Source organism: Narcine bancroftii, chromosome 6, assembly GCF_036971445.1.
Source record: "Narcine bancroftii isolate sNarBan1 chromosome 6, sNarBan1.hap1, whole genome shotgun sequence".
Classification (NCBI taxonomy): Eukaryota; Metazoa; Chordata; class Chondrichthyes; order Torpediniformes; family Narcinidae; genus Narcine; species Narcine bancroftii.
Window position 1 is genome coordinate 242,563,528 of NC_091474.1, and position 23,976 is coordinate 242,587,503.

At 44.6% G+C, this 23,976-nt stretch overlaps 1 protein-coding gene across 1 annotated transcript in view; it reads right to left on the reverse strand.

Moving 5' to 3' along the window:
- Nucleotides 1-23,976, reverse strand: part of acbd3 (acyl-Coenzyme A binding domain containing 3) — a 114,935-nt gene that overhangs the window by 37,943 nt on the left and 53,016 nt on the right. The window contains exon 2 of the mRNA XM_069887825.1: nt 17,873-18,014. Within this exon, the coding sequence (XP_069743926.1) occupies nt 17,873-18,014 (142 nt within the window). The remainder of the gene's footprint in view (nt 1-17,872; nt 18,015-23,976) is intronic.

Consider the following 23,976-nt stretch of genomic DNA (forward strand, 5'->3'; position numbering starts at 1 on the left):
ATGTACATCAAGCTGCAAGAGAAAGAGAACGAGGAAACAAGCTGTAAACCCAAACAAAAATGGGAACAAGATCTAAACATAAAGATAAAGAATGAAACATGGGAAAAGCTATGCTCCGGAACTATGAGAAATACAATAAACACGAGGTTACGCATGATACAATATAATTGGTTACACAGGCTATACATCATGCCCCAAAAGTTAAATAAATGGGACCCAACAGTATCAGACAGATGTTTTCGCTGTAAGAAGGAAACGGGAACAACAGTACATGCAATTTGGGCATGTGAGAAAGTGGAAAAGTTTTGGGACGATCTAAACCAGGTATTAAATAAAATCACAAAAAGCAACATACCAAAAAATCCAGAGATCTTTCTTCTAAGTAATATAAGAAGTAAAGAACTTGGACTCGATTTGGATGGAGCACAAAAAAGATTTATTATGATAGCCTTAGCTGTAGCAAAAAAATGTATAATGTCAACTTGGAAATCGGAAGATAGCCTGAGAATACAGCAATGGTACATAGAAATGAATAAATGTATTCCATTGGAAAAATTAACATATAATTTAAGAAATAACATCACAGTATTCGAACAAATTTGGGAACCGTACATGGAACACAACAGAGAGGTCCTACCGCGGACCTCCACCGCCTAAAATGACAGAAGGAGAAGACGACGAAATGAACTGACCCAGTATGTAAAAGTAGATGACACAAATTTCTTGTTTATTTTCATTGTGTGATGACATTGTTTAATGGATTATCATATAGGTTGAACGTTGAGTTGGTGGGGAGGGGGGTGAAGGAGGGAGGGAAGGGAGGGGGAAAAGGGGAGAAAATGACACTGTGTATATTCAAGAGGTAAATGTTTATGTGTATTTTGGTCAATATGGTTCATAGTGTGAAAAATAAAAAAATAATTAAAACAAAAGCAGCCATCATAAAGGACCCCATCACCCTGGTCACAACCTCTTCTCGCTACCTTCCAGCAGAAGGTACAGAAGCCTGAAGTCTGCTACCTCCAGTTTCTTTCCAATGACTATCAGGCTTTTGAATCTCCCTGTACTGCTCTTACCCAAAAACTACACCTGGACCACTAAAGATTTGTCTTGACCAGCCATGGGGGCCACAGCACATTCAAGTAAAAGCCTTGTTCTCTTCTCACCTCGCATAACAAATATTTTTCATGTTTTCGATGTAATTGGTGGGAGAGAAGTATAGAAGAACCAAACTTTGTCTGATTCGATGGGGAAGATGGCCCATAAACTTTGAGCAGGGTCCTGAGGGGACCATAGCTGAAAAGGGAAGAGTTTTAAAATAAAATATTTAATTTTTTTCTGCCAACGGCCACTGCAAACACCAATCTTTTTTATTTTTTTAATCTTTTAATTTACACTTATGAGTGTATCTTACACACTGGGTGGCTGCAATAAGTAAGAATTTCATTGCGCATTGTAATAAACTCTCAATGTCATCTTAGTAAACCTTAACCCTTTGGACTCCAGCCATTTTTTCCCTTTCATAATATATACTCTGGACTGGGTCAATTAATAAATTACAGTACAAACCAGCTGGTGGTTGGGTACAAAACCAACCCCAGAAAACGGGCACATGGAGTATATGCACTTGTTGGAAGTCCCTGAAAACAGGGACATGGAGTTCAAAGGGTTAAGCATCATTAATATAATGAGGCAGCTACTCCACAGGACACATATCCACAATCTGTCCCATTAGGGACAGGAAGTATGACTTTTGGCAACATTGTTTGAGAAGAGACACTGATATAACACTGTAACCCTTTTAACAGGGGAAATTAACCCCTTGTTCCACATCAAATAACACCAAAAAAAAACACACTTTTAGAACTCATCCAAGCAGATCCCAAGTTGAACCCTAAAGAAACCATTTTCCTGGAGCGACATTAGCAAATACCAAAGGATATCTGTTTAAGGTGACTGGAATAAAGTTTAGGGGAGATGTCAAAGGCAAGGTTTGTTTTGCAGCGAGTACGTGAAATGCATTGCCAGGGGTGGGAGTGGTGGAGGTAATGTGAGGTAGGGAAGGTTTGGACTATTATGCAGTGATATCATGGGCTGAAGGGCCTGCACTGTACTGCAATGTTCTATATAACATTTCTCACATCAGATGCCAAGACTTGGAATGAGGCTGAAACTCTCAACTTCATCCTATGGTTATAAATTGTGCCATGTTGGTGTTGAACCAACAAAAGCTATTTTTCTAACTCCAAACCCAGAATTATAAAGGCCACAGAACATTACAGCATAGTCCCTTTTGGGCTTTGATGTTGTGCCGACCTTTATATTCCCATGAAAAAATATGTACAAAACCATTCCTACCATGTAACCCTCTATTTTTCTTTCATTCATTTGCCTAAGAGTGTTTTAAATGCTCCTAATGTTCCAGCCTCTACCACGACCCCTGGCAATGCATTCCAGACACCCTCAATTCCATGTAAAAAAAAACTTACCTTTGACGTCTCCCCTAAACTTTCCTCCCTTCACTTTGTAGAGATGTCTTCTGGTGCTTGCTATTCTCGCCGTGCGAAAAGGCATTGGCTGTCCACTTAATCATTTTTTTTCCTGGTTCCACATGATGGCGGCATGGCACGGCTGCAGCGGCCTCTCCAGACCGTGATGCTACTGAAACAGTCTAAGTGGAATGCCACGCTCAATTTTTAAAGGATGAAGATCAGATGGTAGCGCAGTGGAGACGGGAAACTGAGAAGAACTTCAAAGTAAGGTGAAGCTGTGGAAGAAGTAGATTGGCCTGATCTGCTGTGGTCAGGCCTCTGTGGTGGGGTGAAGGCTTCCGGATGTCAGATGGTGCCAGTGGCCAAAGGAGGAATCACTGTGGTGAGTCTGTGGAGCTGCTTTGGGTGTCCAGAGCAGCCAGCATATGCCTGGGTGGCTGTTCTGCGGAGGAGGTGTCGGGGAGCCCGGAGTGGCCAAATTGTGTGTCTGGCCTGGAGGTTCAGGAGGCTGTGCAATCTTGGAGTGTGTCGGAGAGGAGGGCATGGGGTGGTCTCTCTCCAGTCCCAAAGCTGACAGGCCTGTGTGGACTTGTGAACTGCGCACCGGTTCTTCTTTTCAAGCCACTGGCCTTTTTAAAATCTAAGTTTCTGAAACGTGATTGTCTCCACTGCGGTTATTGTCTAGTTTTTCCATCTTTTACTGTATTGTTAGCACTGGTTTGTTTTTAACTCATTATTAGTTTTGTGTAGGTGTGTTTTAGCCTTGTGTAGTTTTTATCTTCCATTTTGTCTGGAGCAGAAATGGTACCTTGTGTTATCTGATGCGTAATCGTGGATATGTGGGTCGCATTGTGGTTTCTGGAGGACGTAATTTCGTTTTTAACTATATACTGCGTACTGGTTTTAAATGACAATAAAGGCTACTTCTTCTACTACCCAGAATCGTGTAGACCTCTATATCAAGTCTCCTCTCATCCTTCAGCACTCCAAAGAGAAAAGTCCCAGCTCTGCTAACTTTGCCTCCAAACCAGGAAACATTCTGGGAAATCTCTGCAACCTCTCCATAGCTTCCACATCCTTTCTGTAATGAGGTAACCAGAAATGAACGTGATACGCTAAGTGTGCACCAGGCCAGCCCTTTACAGGCCCGGGGCAGGTCTTGGCTGGCCCAGGCAGTTTAAAGGAGCCTAATCAGGAATACTGACGGTTGTTGCACTTTAATAAACTTTCCATCTGTGCTGAAAGTGTCAACTGAACAGAATCCATACCCCTGCAGGGAGTGAGTTTCAGGATTCTATGGCCATACTTGTTTGTTTATTAATCCATATCTTTGTCCTCATATTTGCCTTCCAGCGCTTAGGTATCACATCCATCTTCCCCTCCTTCACTGATTGACTCAACTGCAGAGCTAGCATATTGGTACAAAACACTCCTCATAACAAACAAGCAGACGTTTCCACATCTTTCTCCAGGTTTGCAATCTTAACCATCTCATCCGGAGAATTAAATGTACTGGCCCATTGGCTGTACAGTGTTTGTGGGGTACATACCAGACTCTGGAAACTTCAACACGCTAATCTAGACAGCAATATTGAAGGGTGGTAGAACATTCAGAGGAGTGCAACCTGCTGATAAGGTTTTAAAGGCCTCGTCAACTTTCTCACAGACCACAGCGCGGTACCTGAATCAGAGCAAGAGTCTCGGACAAGAGGGCACAACTTCAGGATTGAAGGGTGGCCACTTAAAGCAGATGTGGAGGAATTTCTTTAGTCATAATGTGGCGAACCTCTGGAATTTGCTACCATGGGCAACTGTGGAGGCCAGGTCGTTGGGTGTATTTAAGGCAGAGATGGGGAGTGGGGCTGAGTGGGAGAATGGATCAGCTCATGGTGGAATGGCCTATTTCTGTTCCTCTATATTACGACCATATCCCTTGTACCTTGCCTAATGCTTACCACTTAAGACACCAAGAAGAGATTACCTACGCATTAGTGGGAGCCCACAATTGGTAGGATGGCATGGTGGTGCAGCTAATGGAACTGTCATCTCAGAGAACCAGTGATCCAGGTTCAATTCTTACCTTTAGTGCTGTCAGTGTGGAATATGTATGTTCTCCGTATGATTGTGTGAGTGCAGTAAATTGTCTCCACTCTGTAAGGAAATGGTAGAATGCAATGGGAGTAGTTGGAAATGTGGGAAGAATTTAAAAAAAAATAGCATTAGTGTTGGATGAGTATAATTAGGTGCTTGATGGGTAGGGATCCACCCAGTGGTCTAAAGGGGTTGTTTCTGTGCTATAAGACCCTTTAACAATGAGAATTACATCTCTGCTGTGGTGTCAATTCTAATGAAATGCTTCAGGGATACACTATCTACAGCAAACTGTGGTGAATCACAGCTCAGAACATCATACTTTCGACTCTTATCTACACCTCCTGCTACCTAGAAAAGGCATCTATCATACTGAAGGACCCATCCCATCGCATACACACTCTCTTCTCCCTCCTGCCACTGGGGAAAAGGCTCAGGTTGAATTCACTCACCAACAGGTTTAAAGCTGATTTCTTCCCTGCTGCAATCAGGCTCCTGAATGAACCCCACAGCAGTGCACTCCTGCACACTTCGTACTAATTGATCTTTTACACAAAATATTACACTCTATACTTGTGCTCAGCCACATGTATGTGAGACTTGATTTGCTAACCTGCTCGCAGAAGATTCTCTCTCATTAAACGAACTTGAATCTCTTCCACACATTCTTTTGAATATTTCATTTCTACTGAATGCAACAAGAATCAGTAACTACTCAGTCCAGTGTTTGAGCCAATGACCATTACTTGATGACCTTTTACAGGAGGGCAGTTGAGACTGTCCTGTCTGGCTGCATCACCATGTGGGATAGTAGCTGCAAAGCATCAGACCGGAAGTCAATACAGAGGATTACCAAAATGGTTGGCGTCTCCCTTTATTGACGACATTCACCAGAAGCATGGCTTAAACAGTGCTCAAAGAATTATGGAGGATCACTCAGGATCTTTGACCCACTACCGTCAGGAAGGAGATATAAGAACATCAAAATCAAGACTGCCAGGCGAGGAAATAGCTGCTTCCCACAGGCTGTAAAATTAATGTCACCTTGGGCCTCTTTTAAATGAATTGAGTAAATTATTCTGAAATATTTATCTATATTTATTTTATATTATATATTTATGTGTCATGTATTATGGGTGTGTACTGTGGTCAGGAGAAACACTTTTGTCCAGCTGTATATCTATAGTCAGATGATAATAAATCTGAACTTGGTCAAACAATCTGCTGGAGGAGCTCAGCAGGTCGAGCTGCATCAGTGCGAGAAAAAGAATGGTCGATGTTTTGGGCTGGAACCCTTTACCAAGAGAGGGCAGAGGGGAGAGAGCCAGTATCACCTGGGCTTGCAGATTATGACAGTGAGCAGCTCCTGTTGCACAGCCTTCTGTCCTTGGGTATGGTTCCAGTGTTGTGCTTGAAGAAGATGGCCAGGGTGTCAAACCAGGCTTCACCGGCCAGTTCCCCTCTGCATTCTCGATGAAAGGTTCCAGCCTGAAATATTGACCATTCATTTTCTCCTCTTCATGCAGCTCAACCCCAATGAGTTCCTACAGCAGATTGTTTTTGTTTTGCTCCAGATTCCAGCGTCTGTAGTCTCTCATATGCCACCAGTAGGATATCTTTGCTTCCTCTATTTTGCCTGCTTGTAAGTAGCAGACTAATTAAGAGGTGAATGCTGGAAATTCAGCATTCCAATTAGATTAGGACTGGGACGGAGAATTAAGGGAGGAAGGCAGTGGAGCCAAGAGGAAATGAGCAGCTATTTTGTCAATGGAAACCAGATGGGCTTGCAGATTATGACAGAGAGTGTCTGTTGCACAGCCTTCTGTCCTTGGGTATGGTTCCGCGGTGTGTTGTGCTTGAAGAAGACAGCCAGGGTGTCAAACCAGGCTCCATGTTATGGAATAAACTGCTCTGAGGTTTGTAAATTGCACCAGAAGCCAAGAGCCTCAAGGAGAGGTCAGTAGTTCTTCTAATAAAGCATGAAAGTCTGCAGACATCATGGTTGAAGTAAAACCACAATGCTGGAGAAACTCAGCACAGGTCAAACAGTGTACTTTATATAGCAAAGATAAAGATACAATGGAACCCCGCTATAAGGCGATGACTCAGGTCCAAAAAAAATCGGATCATGAAAAAAGCGGGGTAGTGCTAAATTGGGGTCACGAAAACAGCATTTAAAAAAAAAATAAAGAACACGTACAATACCTGTATTTGTAATTATCTTTTTTTATTTCTTACAATCATCATTTTATTTCTTTTAAAGCAATTGAGTGTTTATTGCCTAAACGCAGCATGACGCTGGCTGTGAGTAAAATCCAAAATGCGTCAGAACTGGACGACATTGATGTGGTCCACATCCCTGGATCTCCAACCTACATAGGCTAGCCTTGAGGTACTTACGGCTTCAGACACTTTCGGGGGTGGGGGTGGAGGCTTCTCATTTTCATCCACCTGTGGTTCAGGAACCAGTGTTATAGTAAGGTTACCGACTATCTCAGAGTCTGTCAGATGCTCACATGCCGGGCATTCTTCAGTGGCAGAGCATCACTGGTGAAAATCCTCTATGCCTCACCCACCTCTTCATCTGTAAAGCCGCAGAATTCTTCCTCATCATCATCTTCCTTGGTGGATTTTCATGATGAAAAGGCTGGACCCAGACCCTTCTCCCAGCATTTTTCCCCACACACAAGGAGCTGACTGCTGCCCAGCCCTTCCCACCTCAGGGACAAACTTCTTTAACGTTCAGGCTTTTCAGATAGTCTTTCAACGTTGTTGAGTCAGCTACAATTCTACAAATTAATTCACGCCCGTAATTCTACTTGAACACGGAGATGATCTCCTGATCTAGGGGCTGGATCTTAGTGTTCTTTGGGAGGTAAGAAACTCGGATCCAGCTTTTGCTTACACAAATGAATGTGGACAGCAGAGACAAAAGTTAATTAAAACCAATCCTCCAATATGACACTGGTCATCCAAGCACTGCTGCTATGCGTGCACTCAAAAAATAGCGCCTTCACGTTGACATGGTGGAAATAGCGGGGCGAGCAAAATTTGCCAGTCATGAGTGGTTTTAGCTTGTGTGTTCCAGTCTTGTTAACACAAAACAACAATATCACACGATCTTAGCGTTGTATGAATGTTTCACGTCAATGTGCGAGATCTTTGCTAGACAGCGTGCAGTCTGGGATCATCTTGTAGCAGAGGCCTTGTTCGTCATAGTTGTACACTTGTTCTTCGACGTAGCCACCTTCTTCTAAAAGTTTTTAGTTCTGCCGGATATTTGGTGGTGGTGGCACTGTTGGCTGAGCAAATTTCTCCAGACACTAATGAGAAATTCTGTGACGGCATTTAAACCGGTCTAGCCATCCATTGCTAGCTTTGAACTGTGAGGTTTCTCCATTGATCAGCTGGTCAAACTTCTCGGCTTGAGCTTTGAGAATAGGCCTGGAAATTGGAAGGCCTTCTGAACGGGTTTGAATGAACCACTCGTTAAGGGAGTCATCGAGACTGACATCTTTGGCTGTCTTCATGCATTCAGCCTTTAGTCCTGCCTCTTCCTTGACTTCCCAAAGCGACGTGTGTAACTTAGCTTCCTGAGATTTCCAGTACGCCGAGGTTGCGTGCAATTTGGGTTTGACTTTTATTCTTGATCGTGTCAAGTGCATGAAGCTTATTTTTCACTGAAAAAGATTTTTGTCTTCCAATGGTATGTTCCATTTTGATCTGAAAACAATTTCAATTCTGGAAAGAGGGGAAAAAAGGGGTCAGCTGGCTGATGGCATTATATCCAGGTTCGCGTTAAATCAGGGTTCCACTGTACATAACCAACTTTCAGATTGGTTGACCCCCTCATCAAGGTATGGAAAAATATTGGCAATGCATGATTAGCATTGGTTTCTTGAAATACAAGTAGTGCTACAAAAAAAGTTAGTTGTAAACTGTAATTTAATTTACATGGGATATAGTTCCAGCTGATGTCCAGGGTGCTGGCCTGATGGGGATGGCAGGTGCCCGAACAAAATGGTAAGGTGGAGGGGAAGGGGGAGGAGCACAGTCCCAAAGGCAGGAGGTAATAGGTGGATAAGGGAGGGAGGGCACACCAGCAAGCAGGGGGAGGAAGGAATGGAGAGGAAAAGGGGTGGGGAGCTGGAGGAAAGAAGGCAGAGGGAAAGGGAAGGGAGGTAAAACAGAGAGTAGGCTAGCAGAAACCAGAGAAGTCAATGTCAATGTCATCTGGCTGGAGTTCTTCTAGTTGTTTTACACAACAAAGGCAATTTTCCTTTCAGAATCAAAGCACTAAAGCCCAAAATTTCAATCAACCTCACAGTGAAGACCAAGACCTCATAAAAGGACTCGGAGACCAATCAGCTATGATTTTATTGAATGGTAGAGCAGGTTTAATGGGCCAGATGGCCTACTTATATTTCTTGTGTTACATTCTGACAAATAGTGTTTTCCCTTTTAAAAAAAACCAAAATTCTTAAACATTCACTTCAATTTCAAAGGATTGACTGAGGCAATGAATGATTACCATTGGTTTCATGAAATACAAGTAGTGCTACAAAAAAGTTGTAAACTGTAATTTAATTTACATGGGACATAGTTCCAGCTGATGTCCAGGGTGCTGGCAAGATGGGGATTAGATAGGGTGCTGAATGAAACACAAAAGTCTATTATTAACGTTGGCAATATATCTTTGTCTCCTATGGACACTGAAAGACCGTCTTAAGTTTCTCCAGCATTTCAGCATGTTTTTATTAGATAGGGTGCTGGCCATTCTGAGAGGCTGAATTAGGATGGACAGCTAGCACCTCTCTCCAGGGGTGAAAGAGCAAACACCAGAAGACATCTACTTAAGGTGAGTTTTTTTATTACTCAGAGTGGTGGGTGTCTGGAATGTTTTGCCAGGGATGGTGGTGGAGGAGGCTGGCACAATAGGGACATTCAAGACTCTAATACCCCTTTCACACAGAGATCCCACTAAATTGGCATGTCAATGACCATGTTTAAAGCTAGGTCGGTTTGGATTGAAGTGCTCACACTGAACCAAGATAAGCTGATTCAGTGCGACCTTTTACATAGGGACCCGGCATCCCGGTCCAAAAGGAGGAAGGACCATCAGCATACAGCGTTGGTGTCCCAGGAAGGCGGATAAGCTTTTTACATGCTTTGGCTCTGATATTACCTACTTTGGAGGGCAAGTACTAGGATGAAAATGACCCCCCCCCCCAAAAATCCCAGTGTACACACAGCTAAGTGAAGCAGTTAAAAGGTGGTTAATTCCAGTCTTTCAAGGGCAGAGTAAAAGAGCCTCCAGATATTTACATGGATGTAAAAGTATCGTTGTGAGGTGGGGATGGATGAGATTGTTGTGCAGTAGATTTACACAGATTGACACAACATCCTGGGCTGAAGGGCCCGTACTGTGTGGTCATGTTCAATGTTCTAGCTCTAATTCTATCGTTTCTTTTATACATGGAAGAATTAAACAACCCATAACAATCGAGGCGATTTTTCTTTTCTCCTTTCAAGTGATGGAAATGGGAGATTTTGTCCACATAACGAGGTAATGAATAAAGATAGTGTTCTGAAGGAGATGCAACAAGATATCTGAAAGAACATATTGTACTTGGTATAGATATTTTGAGCCAAAATAAATAAAGATCCTTTCAAAATAAATTGGGACATTGTTGACCACATATCTCCTTCAATGCAAAATGGATCTGATGGCAAATTCTCTGGTCTGTCAAATGAGATGATGTTCATACTCAGGAAATCCAGGCAATAAAGGGCTAAACCTTCAGTGCCATCTACATTCTAAGCACTCGTAGCAAAGCCTATTGAGTACATTAAGTATGAATGTGCATAATATACACACACACACACACACACAGTGCAAGCCCTTCGGCCCATGTCATGCTGACCTCTAGAAAAATACTCCATGATCCCTTCCTCATGGTACATTACTCCCTATTTCTCTTACATCCATGTATCTATCCAAGATTCAATTTATTGTCATGTAATAAAAGTGTGTCATCTTACACAAAATTGCTTTTGCCTGCTGTAAGGCAGACAGATTTGCCATTGGCAGAAATTGAATGAAGTGCCTCCTTACAGTCAAAGAAAGAGAAGCAAAAGAGAGTCCCCCCAGAGTCACCAAGTATCCGTAAATTCTCCTCCAGTGCAACCACAGCCACACAGAATCCAGACCAAACCATCGGCACCCTCTCGCATCACAATTCTGATACCCCTTCAGTCAGTTTTGAGCCAGTCTTCAGCAGTCTGCACCCCAGCACATGTCTCCCAACAGCAGTCTCCAGCAACCCACAGCCTCCATGGGTTCCTTGCCTCAAGTCACCAGCAACCCGCCGCATGCCTTGGTCTTTCAGCCACCGAGCCCCCTCACTGGTCTGCTGCCGTGGTCACCATCCGTGGGTTGTCACCTCTGCTTCTCCTTCTCAGACTCCCCTGGAGGCTGCTGCGATCGTAGGTGCCACCATCTTGGGTCCAGACCCCGTGGTCGTGGGATTTTAAATAAAACTACTGTCGGCTCCTTTAACTGGCCGTGCGAAGTTGACAGCAGTTGACTGGGCAGTTGGACCCCACGGGAGTGCTGTATCACCGCCCTCGCTCCCCACAGGTCCGTACCAACGGCAGTGCTGCCATTTTTAGTTTGACAATCAGTCCACATTCATATTGTGCATGTGGTTTTACAGCACAGTACAGTCTCTTCGGCCCACAATGTTAAGCTGACCTCCAGAAAACTATTCCATGATCCCTTCCTCGTGGTCCGTAACCCTGTGTTTCTCTTATATCCGTATATCCATCCAAGAGTCTCTTAAATATTCCTATTGAACCAGCCTCCACCACCAACCCTTGCAATTAATTCCAGAATACCCTACCTCTAATGTCTCTCCAAAACCTTCCCCCATTTACTTTAAACAAATGTCTTCTGGTAATGGCCATTGCCAGCTTGGGAAAAAAGGTGCTGGTTGTCCCCTCTATCTTTGCCCCTCAATCTTTTTTCAGTTGCCGCTAATCCTCCGTCTCCTATGGGAAAAGGCCCAGCTTGTTCAAACTTTCCAATTTGCTCATTCTGTTTATTTTAAATAATTGCAGCTGACTTAAAAATAACTTCTGTCCTGCAGTTGTGGCTCCCTTCAACAGCAACACTCAAATTCTGATCACCAGATGGGACAGTGATTTTTACAGCCTTGTAAAACAGCAGTAGAGCTACTGCTTCATGGATCATGAGATCAAGTTCAGTCCTGACCTCAGGGGTCATGTGACATTTTCATGTTCTCCTCACACATGCAAGGGTTTCCTCGTCCATCCCAAAGACAGACAGCTCTAGCTCTGTAACTTAATTAGTTACTGCAAATTGCCTCTTGGTGTGTAGGTGAGTAGTGTTGTCAAGTATTTGATGGGAATTTGGGAGTATTTGTTTTTATAATTCAATTTTCATTTAGAGGAGCAGTTCTCAACGTTTTCCTTTCCACTCACATCCCACTTTAAGTATTCCCTATACCATAGGTGCTCTGTGATCAGTGAGGGATTGCTTAAGATGGGACATGGGTGGAAAGGAAAAGTTTGAAAATCACTGTTTTAATCGTCCCTAATTGACTCGTTATGTGCATGGTTTCAGAACTCCCAAGGAAATGGGCCAATGACATTTTTTCTCAAAGCAAAATATTTCATTAACAATGGGGTCTAGAGCAATGGTTCTCAACTTTCCCTTCCCACTACATCCCACCTTAAGCAATTTCTTCCTAATCACAGAGTACCGATGGCATAGGGATTACTTAAAGTGGGATGTTAGTGGAAAGAACAAGGTTGAAACTACTGAATTAGAGATACCGCATGGTAATTGGCACTGCTGAGTTCCTCCAGCATTTATGTTCTTTTCCCAACAATCACAGCATTTGCAGACTTTCATATTTCACTCTTTCTGTCCCACAAGCCTGTGCCGCCCAAATAGACCCATGTGACCAATTAACCGACTAATCCCGTACATCTTTACAATGCGGTAGGAAACCAGAACACCTGGAGGAAACCCATGCAGTCACAGGGAGAACGAACAAACTCCTTACAGACAGAGCTAGATTAGAACCCAGGTTGCAGGTGTTGTAATATCATTACACACTAACTGTCCCACCGTTGCAATTAAGAGTTAATGGCAGGACTCTGAAAAACATTGATGAGCAGAGGGTGCAGGTACATAGTAAAGAAGGATTATCTGTACTTGGTTTCATTGGGTAAGGCACTGAGTATGAAAATAAGGAGGTAATGATGCAGCTACGTAAAATGGTGGTTAAACCACACTCGGAGTACCGTATGCAGTTCTGGTTGCCTCACCACAAGAAGGCTGTGGAGATAATGGAAAGAGTGGAAGAGAGATTTACCAGGATGTTGCCTGGATTACAAGATGTTAAACAAATGTGGGTTGCTTTCTCCAAAGCATTGAAGGCTTAAGGCGAGATCTGATGGAAGTTTATAAAATTATGACAGGCATAGAACATGCATTTAAAGTGAAGGAAGGGGGAAAGTTTGAAGGAGACATGAGAGCAAATTTATGACTTTATTTACACAGAGTATGGTGGGTGCCTTGAACAGCTGCCAGGGATACTGGTGATGCGACGGTAATGTTCAGGTTTTTTTTTTGCACTGGCAATAAGTTGTAATTCTGCCTGGCCCGCAGGAAAAAAAATCTCAGGGTGCATGTGATGGCATGTATGTACACTGACAATAAATCTGACTCTGAAGTTATAGGTAGATGTTGGATGCTTATTCCCTGGAGTGGAGAAGGCTGAAGAGTGATCTAATAGAAAAACATAGGGGGCAGGTATAAAATGAAGGCTCAGCATTTTGTCCTCGCAATAGATCATTCTCGAACTAGAGGACAAAGGTGAGAGAGGAGAGATTTAAGATGGATCAGGAGGAGCTTAATTTTTTAGTAATGGAACAAATTGCCAGTGGAAGTTGTTGAAGTGGATACAATTATGATGTTCAAAAGGTGCTTGGCCAAACGATAGATAGGAAGGCTTTAGAAGGGAAATGGATCAAAAGAAGGTAAATAGGACTAACCCAGAACACCAACTTGGTAACCATGGACAAGTCGGGCCAAAGGCCTGTCCACATGTGGCTCTGTGGATGATTGATGGCTGGTGTAGACTCTTTGAGCTGAAGGGTTTTGTTATCAGACTCTGGAAAGTTTCTGACACCAGAGACATCAAGAGACTTCTGTTTGACAACCAACGAGGAAGTTGTCTTATTTCAGAACAGTGCCTACAGGTCACTGGTCCAGAAAGAACCCAGCACAATTCCTCAATGCTCTGTAGGGATACAGTAGTTAACAAATTGAAATATGCCATGGAAATTCACACTAGCGGACACAGAATGGCAGAAACTTCCTCCACAGAAAGCAGCCATTTAATTCCTGAGACCACCTGCAAATTGGAGGAATAATCCCTTGCATTCCATCTGGGCACTGCCCAACCAGATGGCATTAACATCGACTTCTCCAGCTTCTGTTAGGCTTCCCCCCTCCCTGTCTCTCCCTTTGTCTCCTTTCCGTCAGCTCCCCACCCCTTGCTTCTCTCTCCCTCTCCCTCTGTCTCCTATCCTCCAGCTCTACATTCATAGAGCTACCCCCTCTCCTCAAGATCAATTCTCAGTTTTTCGCTCCTGCCCTCCTATCCACATCCACCTATGGCCTCTTGTCCTCCCCCTGCCCTTGTCCATCCTCCCCTCACATTTTAATTTAGGCACCTGTTTGCTTTATCTTCAAACCTTGATGAAGGACTCAGACCTGAAATGATGATTACATATTTGCCTCCTGTGGATGCTGTGGGACCTGCTGAGTTTCTCCAACACTTTTGCATATTAATGTATTTGCAGGAAATGTATATTTTTTAGTCCATTATCCTATGCAATAAGAAACCATTATTTTTAAAAAAAAATACACCCATTTCTCTGGCACCATCATTCTTTCACGCAGTGTCTGCATCGATTCAGAATGTGAAAAGTACTTTCTCTCCCTTTAATCATTTGACCACTGCCTTCAATTTATGCCCCGAGTTATCGAACTCCCTTTAATCACTACAAGTTTCTCACATTGACCCAGTCATCTTGAGTTAGGTGACCAAAAGCTTGGTTTCAAGAATCATCGTTGAAGGGGGGCAGTGGGTGGGTGGGAGGGACGGAGGGGGAGTGGAGCTACGAATATCAGAGGGGGCAGTGGGTGGGTGGGAGGGACGGAGGGGGAGTGGAGCTACGAATATCAGAGGGGGCAGTGGGTGGGTGGGAGGGACGGAGGGGGAGTGGAGCTACGAATATCAGAGGGGGCAGTGGGTGGGTGGGAGGGACGGAGGGGGAGTGGAGCTACGAATATCAGAGGGGGCAGTGGGTGGGTGGGAGGGACGGAGGGGGAGTGGAGCTACGAATATCAGAGGGGGCAGTGGGTGGGTGGGAGGGACGGAGGGGGAGTGGAGCTACGAATATCAGAGGGGGCAGTGGGTGGGTGGGAGGGACGGAGGGGGAGTGGAGCTACGAATATCAGAGGGGGCAGTGGGTGGGTGGGAGGGACGGAGGGGGAGTGGAGCTACGAATATCAGAGGGGGCAGTGGGTGGGTGGGAGGGACGGAGGGGGAGTGGAGCTACGAATATCAGAGGGGGCAGTGGGTGGGTGGGAGGGACGGAGGGGGAGTGGAGCTACGAATATCAGAGGGGGCAGTGGGTGGGTGGGAGGGACGGAGGGGGAGTGGAGCTACGAATATCAGAGGGGGCAGTGGGTGGGTGGGAGGGACGGAGGGGGAGTGGAGCTACGAATATCAGAGGGGGCAGTGGGTGGGTGGGAGGGACGGAGGGGGAGTGGAGCTACGAATATCAGAGGGGGCAGTGGGTGGGTGGGAGGGACGGAGGGGGAGTGGAGCTACGAATATCAGAGGGGGCAGTGGGTGGGTGGGAGGGACGGAGGGGGAGTGGAGCTACGAATATCAGAGGGGGCAGTGGGTGGGTGGGAGGGACGGAGGGGGAGTGGAGCTACGAATATCAGAGCTTACAACCAAGCCACCTGAAGGTAGAGCCTGCCATCCTGGAGGGATGAAAATGAGGATGGTTTGAAAATTAGATGACAGCCTGGATTAAATGGAGGAATTCAGAAACAAGACAAAGAATCCATAGCCTTTTGAAAGACACACGATACCTGGTTATCTTTCTGGATGCATCATAGCATATGGGGTCAAGGAAAATGCCACCTGAAATTGCTTGGTTAATCAAAAAGTTTGCATATGCTGGAGAACTGGATTACATAAAAGTTCTGGGTGACATCGTTAGTGTAGTGGTTAGTGCCACGCTTTTACAGGGCCAGCGATCAGGACCGGGGTTCGAATCCCACGTTGTCTGTAAGGAGTTTATACATTCTCCCTGTTTCTGCGTGGATTTTCTCCGGGGCCTCCGGATTCCTCCCACCATTCAAAACGTACTGGGGGCGTAGCTTAATTGGGTGTAAATTGGGCAGCACGGACTCATTGAAATGGCTGTTACCGTGCAGCATGTCTAAATTTTTTTTTAAATTTAAATTTTAAAACTCAGCAGGTCACGTAGTATCAGTGGGAAGCAGTTGGCTGTCAACATTCCAGGCCTGAGCCCTTCATCAGGAGTGCCAAAATTCAGGCAGACACAAACAAGTAAGGAGGAGGAGGGGCAGGGGAAGGGAGGGAGAGGAGGGAAATGTGTACAAAAATAAATGAGCAAATAAGGGGAGGGGGAGAGGGCTGAGACAGATCCGCTCTGATAGGAGGAAGAAAGGGAAGGAGGTAGGGAGCTGGGGGAAGGAAGATATAGGTGACAGGTAGGAAAAGACAGGGAATGAAAGGAGTCAGATGCATGAGGGAAAGAGGAGAGAGAGAAAAAAAGGAAGGGGAGGAGGAGTTGTGGCAAATAGAGGCTGATATTGATGTCATCTGGCTGGAGACTGCCAAGGCAGAAGAAAAGATGCTGTGCTCTCCAATTGCATGAGGCATGGACAAACATGTTGGCTTGGCAATGGGATGTGGAATTGAAATGGTTGGCCACTGGGAGGTCTGCATTATTTCAGAGGACAGAGCGAAGGGCTCAACAAAGCGATCTCTCAGTCTGCATCCAATCTCTTTGATGTAGAGGAGACCACGTCGGGATTGCCGGATGCAGTAGATGACCCCTGCAGATTCATAAATATTACTTCAGTTGAAATGAACATTTGGACCCTGAATGGTGGTGAGGGAGGAGGTGGATACGCAAGTGTAGCACATTGTAGTATCACATGGGCAGGTACCCGGCAGCAAGGGCGGGAGAGGGGACTGGTAAGAGGGGACAAGTGGCCAAGAAAGTTGAGAAGGGAACAGGGTGGGGGGTGATGTGTCTGGTGATAGGATAACCTTGTAGGTGGCAGAATTTGTAGAGAATGGATGTTGAGGCTGGTGTCCTCCCTCAGTTTATGCATTTACCCCCGCGTTCCAATCAGATTCCCAGTACAAAACGCTGAACCATAGAACAATACAGCATAGAAACAGACCCTTCATCCCATCTAATCCATGCCAAACTATTATTCTTCCTTAATCCTAATGACCTGCACCTGAACCACAGCTCTCCATACCCCTCCCATTCACATACCTGTCCAAATTTTTCTTAAAAGTCAAAATTAAACCCACCTTCACTTCAGCTGGCAGCTCGTTCCACATTCTCCCTACTCTCAAAGTGAAGAAGTACCCCCCCACCTAAACTTTTCCCCTTTCACCCTTGACCCATGTCCTCTAGTTCTTGTCTCATCCAACCTCAGTGGAAGAAGCCTGCTTGCATTTATCATATCCTTCATAATTTTATATATCTCTATCAACTCTCCCCTCATTCTCCAATGCTCGACGCAGCCAATCTTAAAGGGGGCCGAACAGCCCCTCCCCAGAGGCCAAAAATCACATGGGGGGGGCACGGATGGAAACCCTAAATATATTTTATGCTTTTTTCATAATTGGTAGGAGAGGAATATGGAAGAAACCAACTCAACTTGACTGTTTCACAAGGGGTGGGGGGGGGCCATAAATCTTGAGCAGTCCTAAGAAGGTCAGAGCCAAAAAAAGGGTAGAGAATGGTTGCTCTAGAGAATAGTCCTAACCTGTTTAAACATTCCCTGTAACTCAGTTCCTCAAGTGCCAGGAACATCCTTGTCAATCTTCTCTGCACTCTTTCTGTCGGCCAACTAAATGCAAAGACTGCGGGTTTGAAGTAACCATCAAGAATGAGATGACCATTACCTCCTGTCATTGCCAAGTACATCAAAGAAGCCAACCTCTGGACAGGAGTCGGGACTGTAGGGGCCGACGGTGATCTGCTTGTGCAGAGCGACAAGTTTCAGCTTCTCTTCATATGTTGGGTGAAAGGCTTTCCCGTCCTTTTCTGTAAATGCAAACGTAAAAGGTTAGAATTTCTTTTCACTAGATGTTCTGACCTCCCCACATTCATGTTGATGGAGCAGTTTACCATCTCCTCAACCCGCTGGTTACCGGTGCTCATCAGAAGTTCAAATTGATTGTCACAGAACCATGGAACATCACAGCACAAAAAACAAGCCCCTTCGGCCCTTCTAGTCTGTGCCGATCCATTTTTCTGCCTCGTCCCACTGACCTGCCCCCAGTCCATAGCCATTCAGACCTCTCCCATCCACACACCTGTCCAAATTCAAGGTGTGGTGATAACATTTGTTTTGCGAGCAGTCCAGTTAGACCTCTCAGTGTACAGCTAATACAAAAGTGCAGAGTTAAAGATAAGTAACTGTCTTTCTGGGCAAAATCCCAAAACCCAAGAGTTTGCATTAGGATCCCCATATAGCAGAATACCTCTGATACTCATCATGTGGAAACCTGGCATACTGATCAATGAGTGAGGCAAGTTTATTGTCATATACACAAGTACAATGTAGTAGATGCAATGACATTCCTGCTTCCTGCAGCTACACAGGTACATAAAACACACAAACAAATAGGCACAGTGGATGAAATCATAGCCTTGGGTCTGGCCCTTGGCTGAAGGGATACAGTTCCGGTATTTCTTGATTTGTAAAACAATTCTTGTTGCTGGACTTATTGCAAACACAGCAACCAGATGCACAAGGGAATAAGATTGAAAGAGAGCAGAGAACAGTTACAAGGATGTTGCCAGGACTTGAGGAACTGCATTACAGGGAAAGGTTAGGATTTTAATTTCCTGGATCATAGAAGAATGATGGGAGATTTGACAGCAATAATGAGGGGCATAGGTAGTAAATGCAAGCAGGCATTCTCCACTGATGTTGGGTGATACAAGAATAAGAGGACATAGGTTAAAGAGGAAAAGGCGAGATGTTAAAGAAAAATTAGGGTGAACTTCACGCAGAGTGGTAAGAGTGTGGAAAGAGCTGCCAGCAAAAGTGGTGAATTCAGGTTCAATCTTGACATTTGTGAAAGATTTGGACAGGTAATGGATGAAAGGGGTAATGGAGAGCTCTGGTCCTGGAGCAGGTCAATGGGACTAGACAGATCGATAGTTTGGCACAGACTAGATGGGTCAAAGGGCCTGTGCTGTAAGTGTTCTATGGAAAGTCGGGAATAAATAAATAGTGTTAAATGAAGGCAGGAGGCGGCTCTAATGGAGCACACAGAGTCAGCTTCTGTGTTGCATGTAGAATTGATAAATGTAATCTTCAGAGAACAGAATGTCAGAAACACAGAGGACAGGCATCATCTGAGAAAAGAGAAACCAATTTAGTACCTCAGGTGAAGGACCCTTCATCAGAACTGTAGTTTTGTTTAGTTGGATCAGATCTTGTCTTTTAACATTAAGTTAATCCCCAGGGGTTGGAACTATTTTCAGCCCCATAATTATTCTTAAATGATTCACGTTTCTTCTCCCAGTGCTTCATTTCCCTCACTAAGCACACAAAGATTTTAAAACTGCTGCTTCCATGAAAGCACCAAACACATCCAGAGGGCAACCTTTCTTCTCTAGTGCAGATATGTTTTAATTAATTTTTTTATTTGAGATACAACACAGTAACAGGCCTTTCTGGCCCATGAGCCCCCGCAGCCCAAATACGGCCTTTAACCTACCAAGCCTGTACGTCATTTGGAACATGGTAGAAAACTGGAGCACCCGGCTGAAGGCTGCTGGGTCAAGGGCAGAATGTGTAAACTCCTGATGGACAGCGCCGGATTCGAACCTGCGTTGTTGGCACTGTGTAGTGCTGTTACAATTACCATGCCAACTTTACCGTTGATCCATGGTGTGTAATTAACATAGTACCAGACAAAATGAACCAAGAGTGGGGCCTACATCACACTGCCTGAGAGGATGCTGCGGGAGAAATATATTTGGAATGTGCTTGAAGTGCGTAGGCAAAAGTGGGCCAGCATGACTATGCTTTGAAGTCCAAGTGTGACTGTGGATAGTAATAACCAGCATGTCCAACACACAACACTTACAAACATCACCCTGCGGCAGATGGAGCTCTTCGCAGCCGGGAAATTTCACCTCCTCTCCCCACTGCACTGCAGGCGCGAGTGACGTCAGCAGGGTTCAGGCGTCAGGTTTAAAAAGGGAAGATCCTTTCCATTTACTTTAATTGGCAGTGAGTGGACCCAGGATGGGGTTCATGGGGAAGCAATTTTTATTGTAGCATTAACTTGTAGGCTGTGAGCACAGGGAGGAGAGAAGGCCAACTGCGCAGGTGTGACATCAACAGGGTTCAGGCGCCAGGTTTAAAAAGGTAAACTCCTTTCCATTTATTATGTGAGAAGGCAGTGAGAGATTAGTTGATTAGGGGTATGTTCAAATGAGACAATTGATTAGGGCTAGAAAACAACTGAGTTAACAGGTAGAGAATAATAAGAGGGGACAGTGATTAGAGTGGGGCAATGTCAGTGGCTGAGGAGGAAGAGTTTTCTCCTCATAAGGTAAGGGTGGTAACTTTCTTTAATTAATTGTGATTATTGCAAGAATTAAATATTGGGGCCAGAAATTAGGGCAGTTCAATATTCTAATAGCAGCATATTGGAAGTCAAGGGCAGCACGATTGTCCCTGATGACAACACCTGCAAGAGGTGCATCCAGCTGCAGCTCCTGGAAGACTGAGTTAGGGATATTAAGATAATGTGAAGGAAAATCCAAAGGGTTTCAACAAGTATATTAAAAGTGAAAGGATAGTAAGGGACAAAATTGGCCACCTAGAAAATCAGAATGGTCAGCTACGTGTGGAGCCTCTGGACTGGATATTATCCCCCGCACCTTGAGGGAGACAAGTACTGAAATTGCAGAGCCTCTGGCAGATATATTTAAAACGTCCTTAGTCATGGGGGAGGTGCTAGAGAATCGGAGGGTGGCTCATGTTGGCCCGCTCTTTAAGAAGGGCTCCAAGAGTAAACCAGGCAATTATAGACCAGTGAGCCTGACATCAGCAGTCTGTAAATTATTTGAAGGATTTCTGAGAGATAAGGATATATAGATATTTGGACTAAGGACAGTCAGCGTGGATTTGTGTGTGGTAGGTCGTGTAGAGTTTTTTGAGGAAGATGTCAAGAAGATGTTGTTCATATGGACTTCATTAAGGCCTTTGACAAGGTTCCACATGAGAGGTTGGTTCAGAAGGTTAGGACACAGGTTGCAAACTGGATTCGAAATTGGCTTGGTGGAAGAAAACAGAGTAGTGGTGGATGGTTGCTTCTCAGTGGTCTGTGTTGAGTGGCGCGCCTCATTATTGTTTGTTTCTTTGGCTTGGCTTCGCGGACGAAGATTTATGGAGGGGGTAAAAAGTCCACGTCAGCTGCAGGCTCGTTTGTGGCTGACAAGTCCGATGCGGGACAGGCAGACACGGTTGCAACAGTTGCAGGGGAAAATTGGTTGGTTGGGGTTGGGTGTTGGGTTTTTCCTCCTTTGCCTTTTGTCAGTGAGGTGGGCTCTGCGGTCTTCTTCAAAGGAGGTTGCTGCCCGCCAAACTGTGAGGCGCCAAGATGCACGGTTTGAGGCATTATCAGCCCACTGGCGGTGGTCAATGTGGCAGGCACCAAGAGATTTCTTTAGGCAGTCCTTGTACCTTTTCTTTGGTGCACCTCTGTCACGGTGGCCAGTGGAGAGCTCGCCATATAACACGATCTTGGGAAGGCGATGGTCCTCCATTCTGGAGACGTGACCCATCCAGCGCAGCTGGATCTTCAGCAGCGTGGACTCGATGCTGTCGACCTCTGCCATCTCGAGTACTTCGACGTTAGGGATGAAAGCGCTCCAATGGATGTTGAGGATGGAGCGGAGACAACGCTGGTGGAAGCGTTCTAGGAGCCGTAGGTGATGCCGGTAGAGGACCCATGATTCGGAGCCGAACAGGAGTGTGGGTATGACAACGGCTCTGTATATGCTTATCTTTGTGAGGTTTTTCAGTTGGTTGTTTTTCCAGACTCTTTTGTGTAGTCTTCCAAAGGCGCTATTTGCCTTGGCGAGTCTGTTATCTATCTCATTGTCGATCCTTGCATCTGATGAAATGGTGCAGCCGAGATAGGTAAACTGGTTGACCGTTTTGAGTTTTGTGTGCCCGATGGAGATGTGGGGGGGCTGGTAGTCATGTTTGTAATCTATATAAATAACCTCGATGACCATTTGGTGAATTGGATCAGCAAGCTTGCTGATGACACGCAGGTAGGAGGCGTCGTGGACTGTGAGGAAGACTTTCAAAGCTTGTAGAGGGATCTGGACCAGCTGGGAAATTGGGCCAGTAAATGGCTGATGGAATTTAATGCAGATAAGTGTGAGGTGTTGCACCTTGGAAAAGCGAATCAGGGTAGGACGTACACAGTAAATGATAGGCCACTGAGGAATGTGGAAGAGCAGAGAGATCTAGGAATACATGTATCTGGGAATTCCCTGAAGGTGGTGTTGCATGTGGACAGGGTTGTAAAGAAAGCGTTTGGCATCTTAGCCTTTATAAATCTAAGTTTTGAGTATAGAAGTTGGGATGTTATGTTGAAGTTATTCAAGTGATTGGTGAGACTACACTTAAAATATTGTGCAGTTCTGGTCGCCCAGCAGCAGGAAAGATATCAATAAGATTGAAAGAGCGCAGAGAAGATTTACTCAGATGTTGCTGGGTCTTCAGGAGTTGAGTTACTGGGTTAGGACTATACTCCTTGGAACGAAGAAGAATGAGGGGAGGCTTGGAGATTTATAAGATTATGAGGGGAATAGACAGTAGATGCGAGGAGAATGTTTCCACTTAGATTAGGGGAGATAAATATGAGAGGTCATGGCTTTAGGCTGAAAGGGGAGAGGTATAAGGGGAACATTAGGAGAACATTTTTCACTCAGTGGTAGTAGTGTGGAATGTGCTGCCATCTGATGTTAGTGAATGCTGATTCAATTGAGTTTTAAAAATAAATTGGAATAATATATGGATAGGAGAGGTCTGGATGGTTGTGGAATGAGAGCAGGTCAATGGGACTAACTAGTTTTATTGGTTGGCACAATCAGAAGGGTCGAATGGCCTGTTTTTCGGTCCTGTAACGTTCGACGGCTCATAAGAGCCACCTCCTCACTCTTCACTTCTCTAGTGACACCTCATACATAGTGGAGGAACCAGTGAATCATTCTGTACGTAAAAACATTAATCGGAGTAATTAGGTTGATAGATTGTCACCTGGTTATGATGCCACCTCTTTTTAAGATCCTGCTCTATTTTGAATGTTAATGCAATGTTAGATTTAATAATTTCCAATCTGAGATTTTGTAAAATATTCAGCAATTTTCCCCCTCAATGTTGCTTCTTTTATTTTAAAAAAAAGCCCATTCTTTCTGGCTCAGTTCAATAAAACCGAATGGCTTCTTAGGCCAGTTATTTGCATCTAAACTCTACATAGGTCCCTGTGGATAAAAGATGACAGCTTTCCTTCCCTAAAGTTTATTAGTGAAGTGAGTGGATTTTCAATGACACTCAAGAACTACATGATTGACTTTTACTGATATCAAGTTTTTAAGCAGAATTCGCATTCTCAAATCACCGTAGTGCACTGAACTCTGATAACTTGGATTAAGAGTTCATTGAGGAGCATTCGGCAACAGCGTTGTAGTCAGATTATGGATGCCAGTCAGCACTGGAGAGGAGCTCATAATCTAGGTTAATAATGTAGTGAATTGAATTTATTGACACATGTACCAAAATACAGTAAGACTTTGTTTTGCATGCTATCCAAGTAAGTCAGCTTGTACAGTATGCAGTGCAATAATAAATAAGACAAGCGTACAAGGAGTTGTGTTAGGCTGCAGGGTATATAGAAAAATAAAATGTGCAGAGAACAGAGAAAATCAGTTCTTAAAAAGTGCAAGCATGTCTGCTTTTACCAGT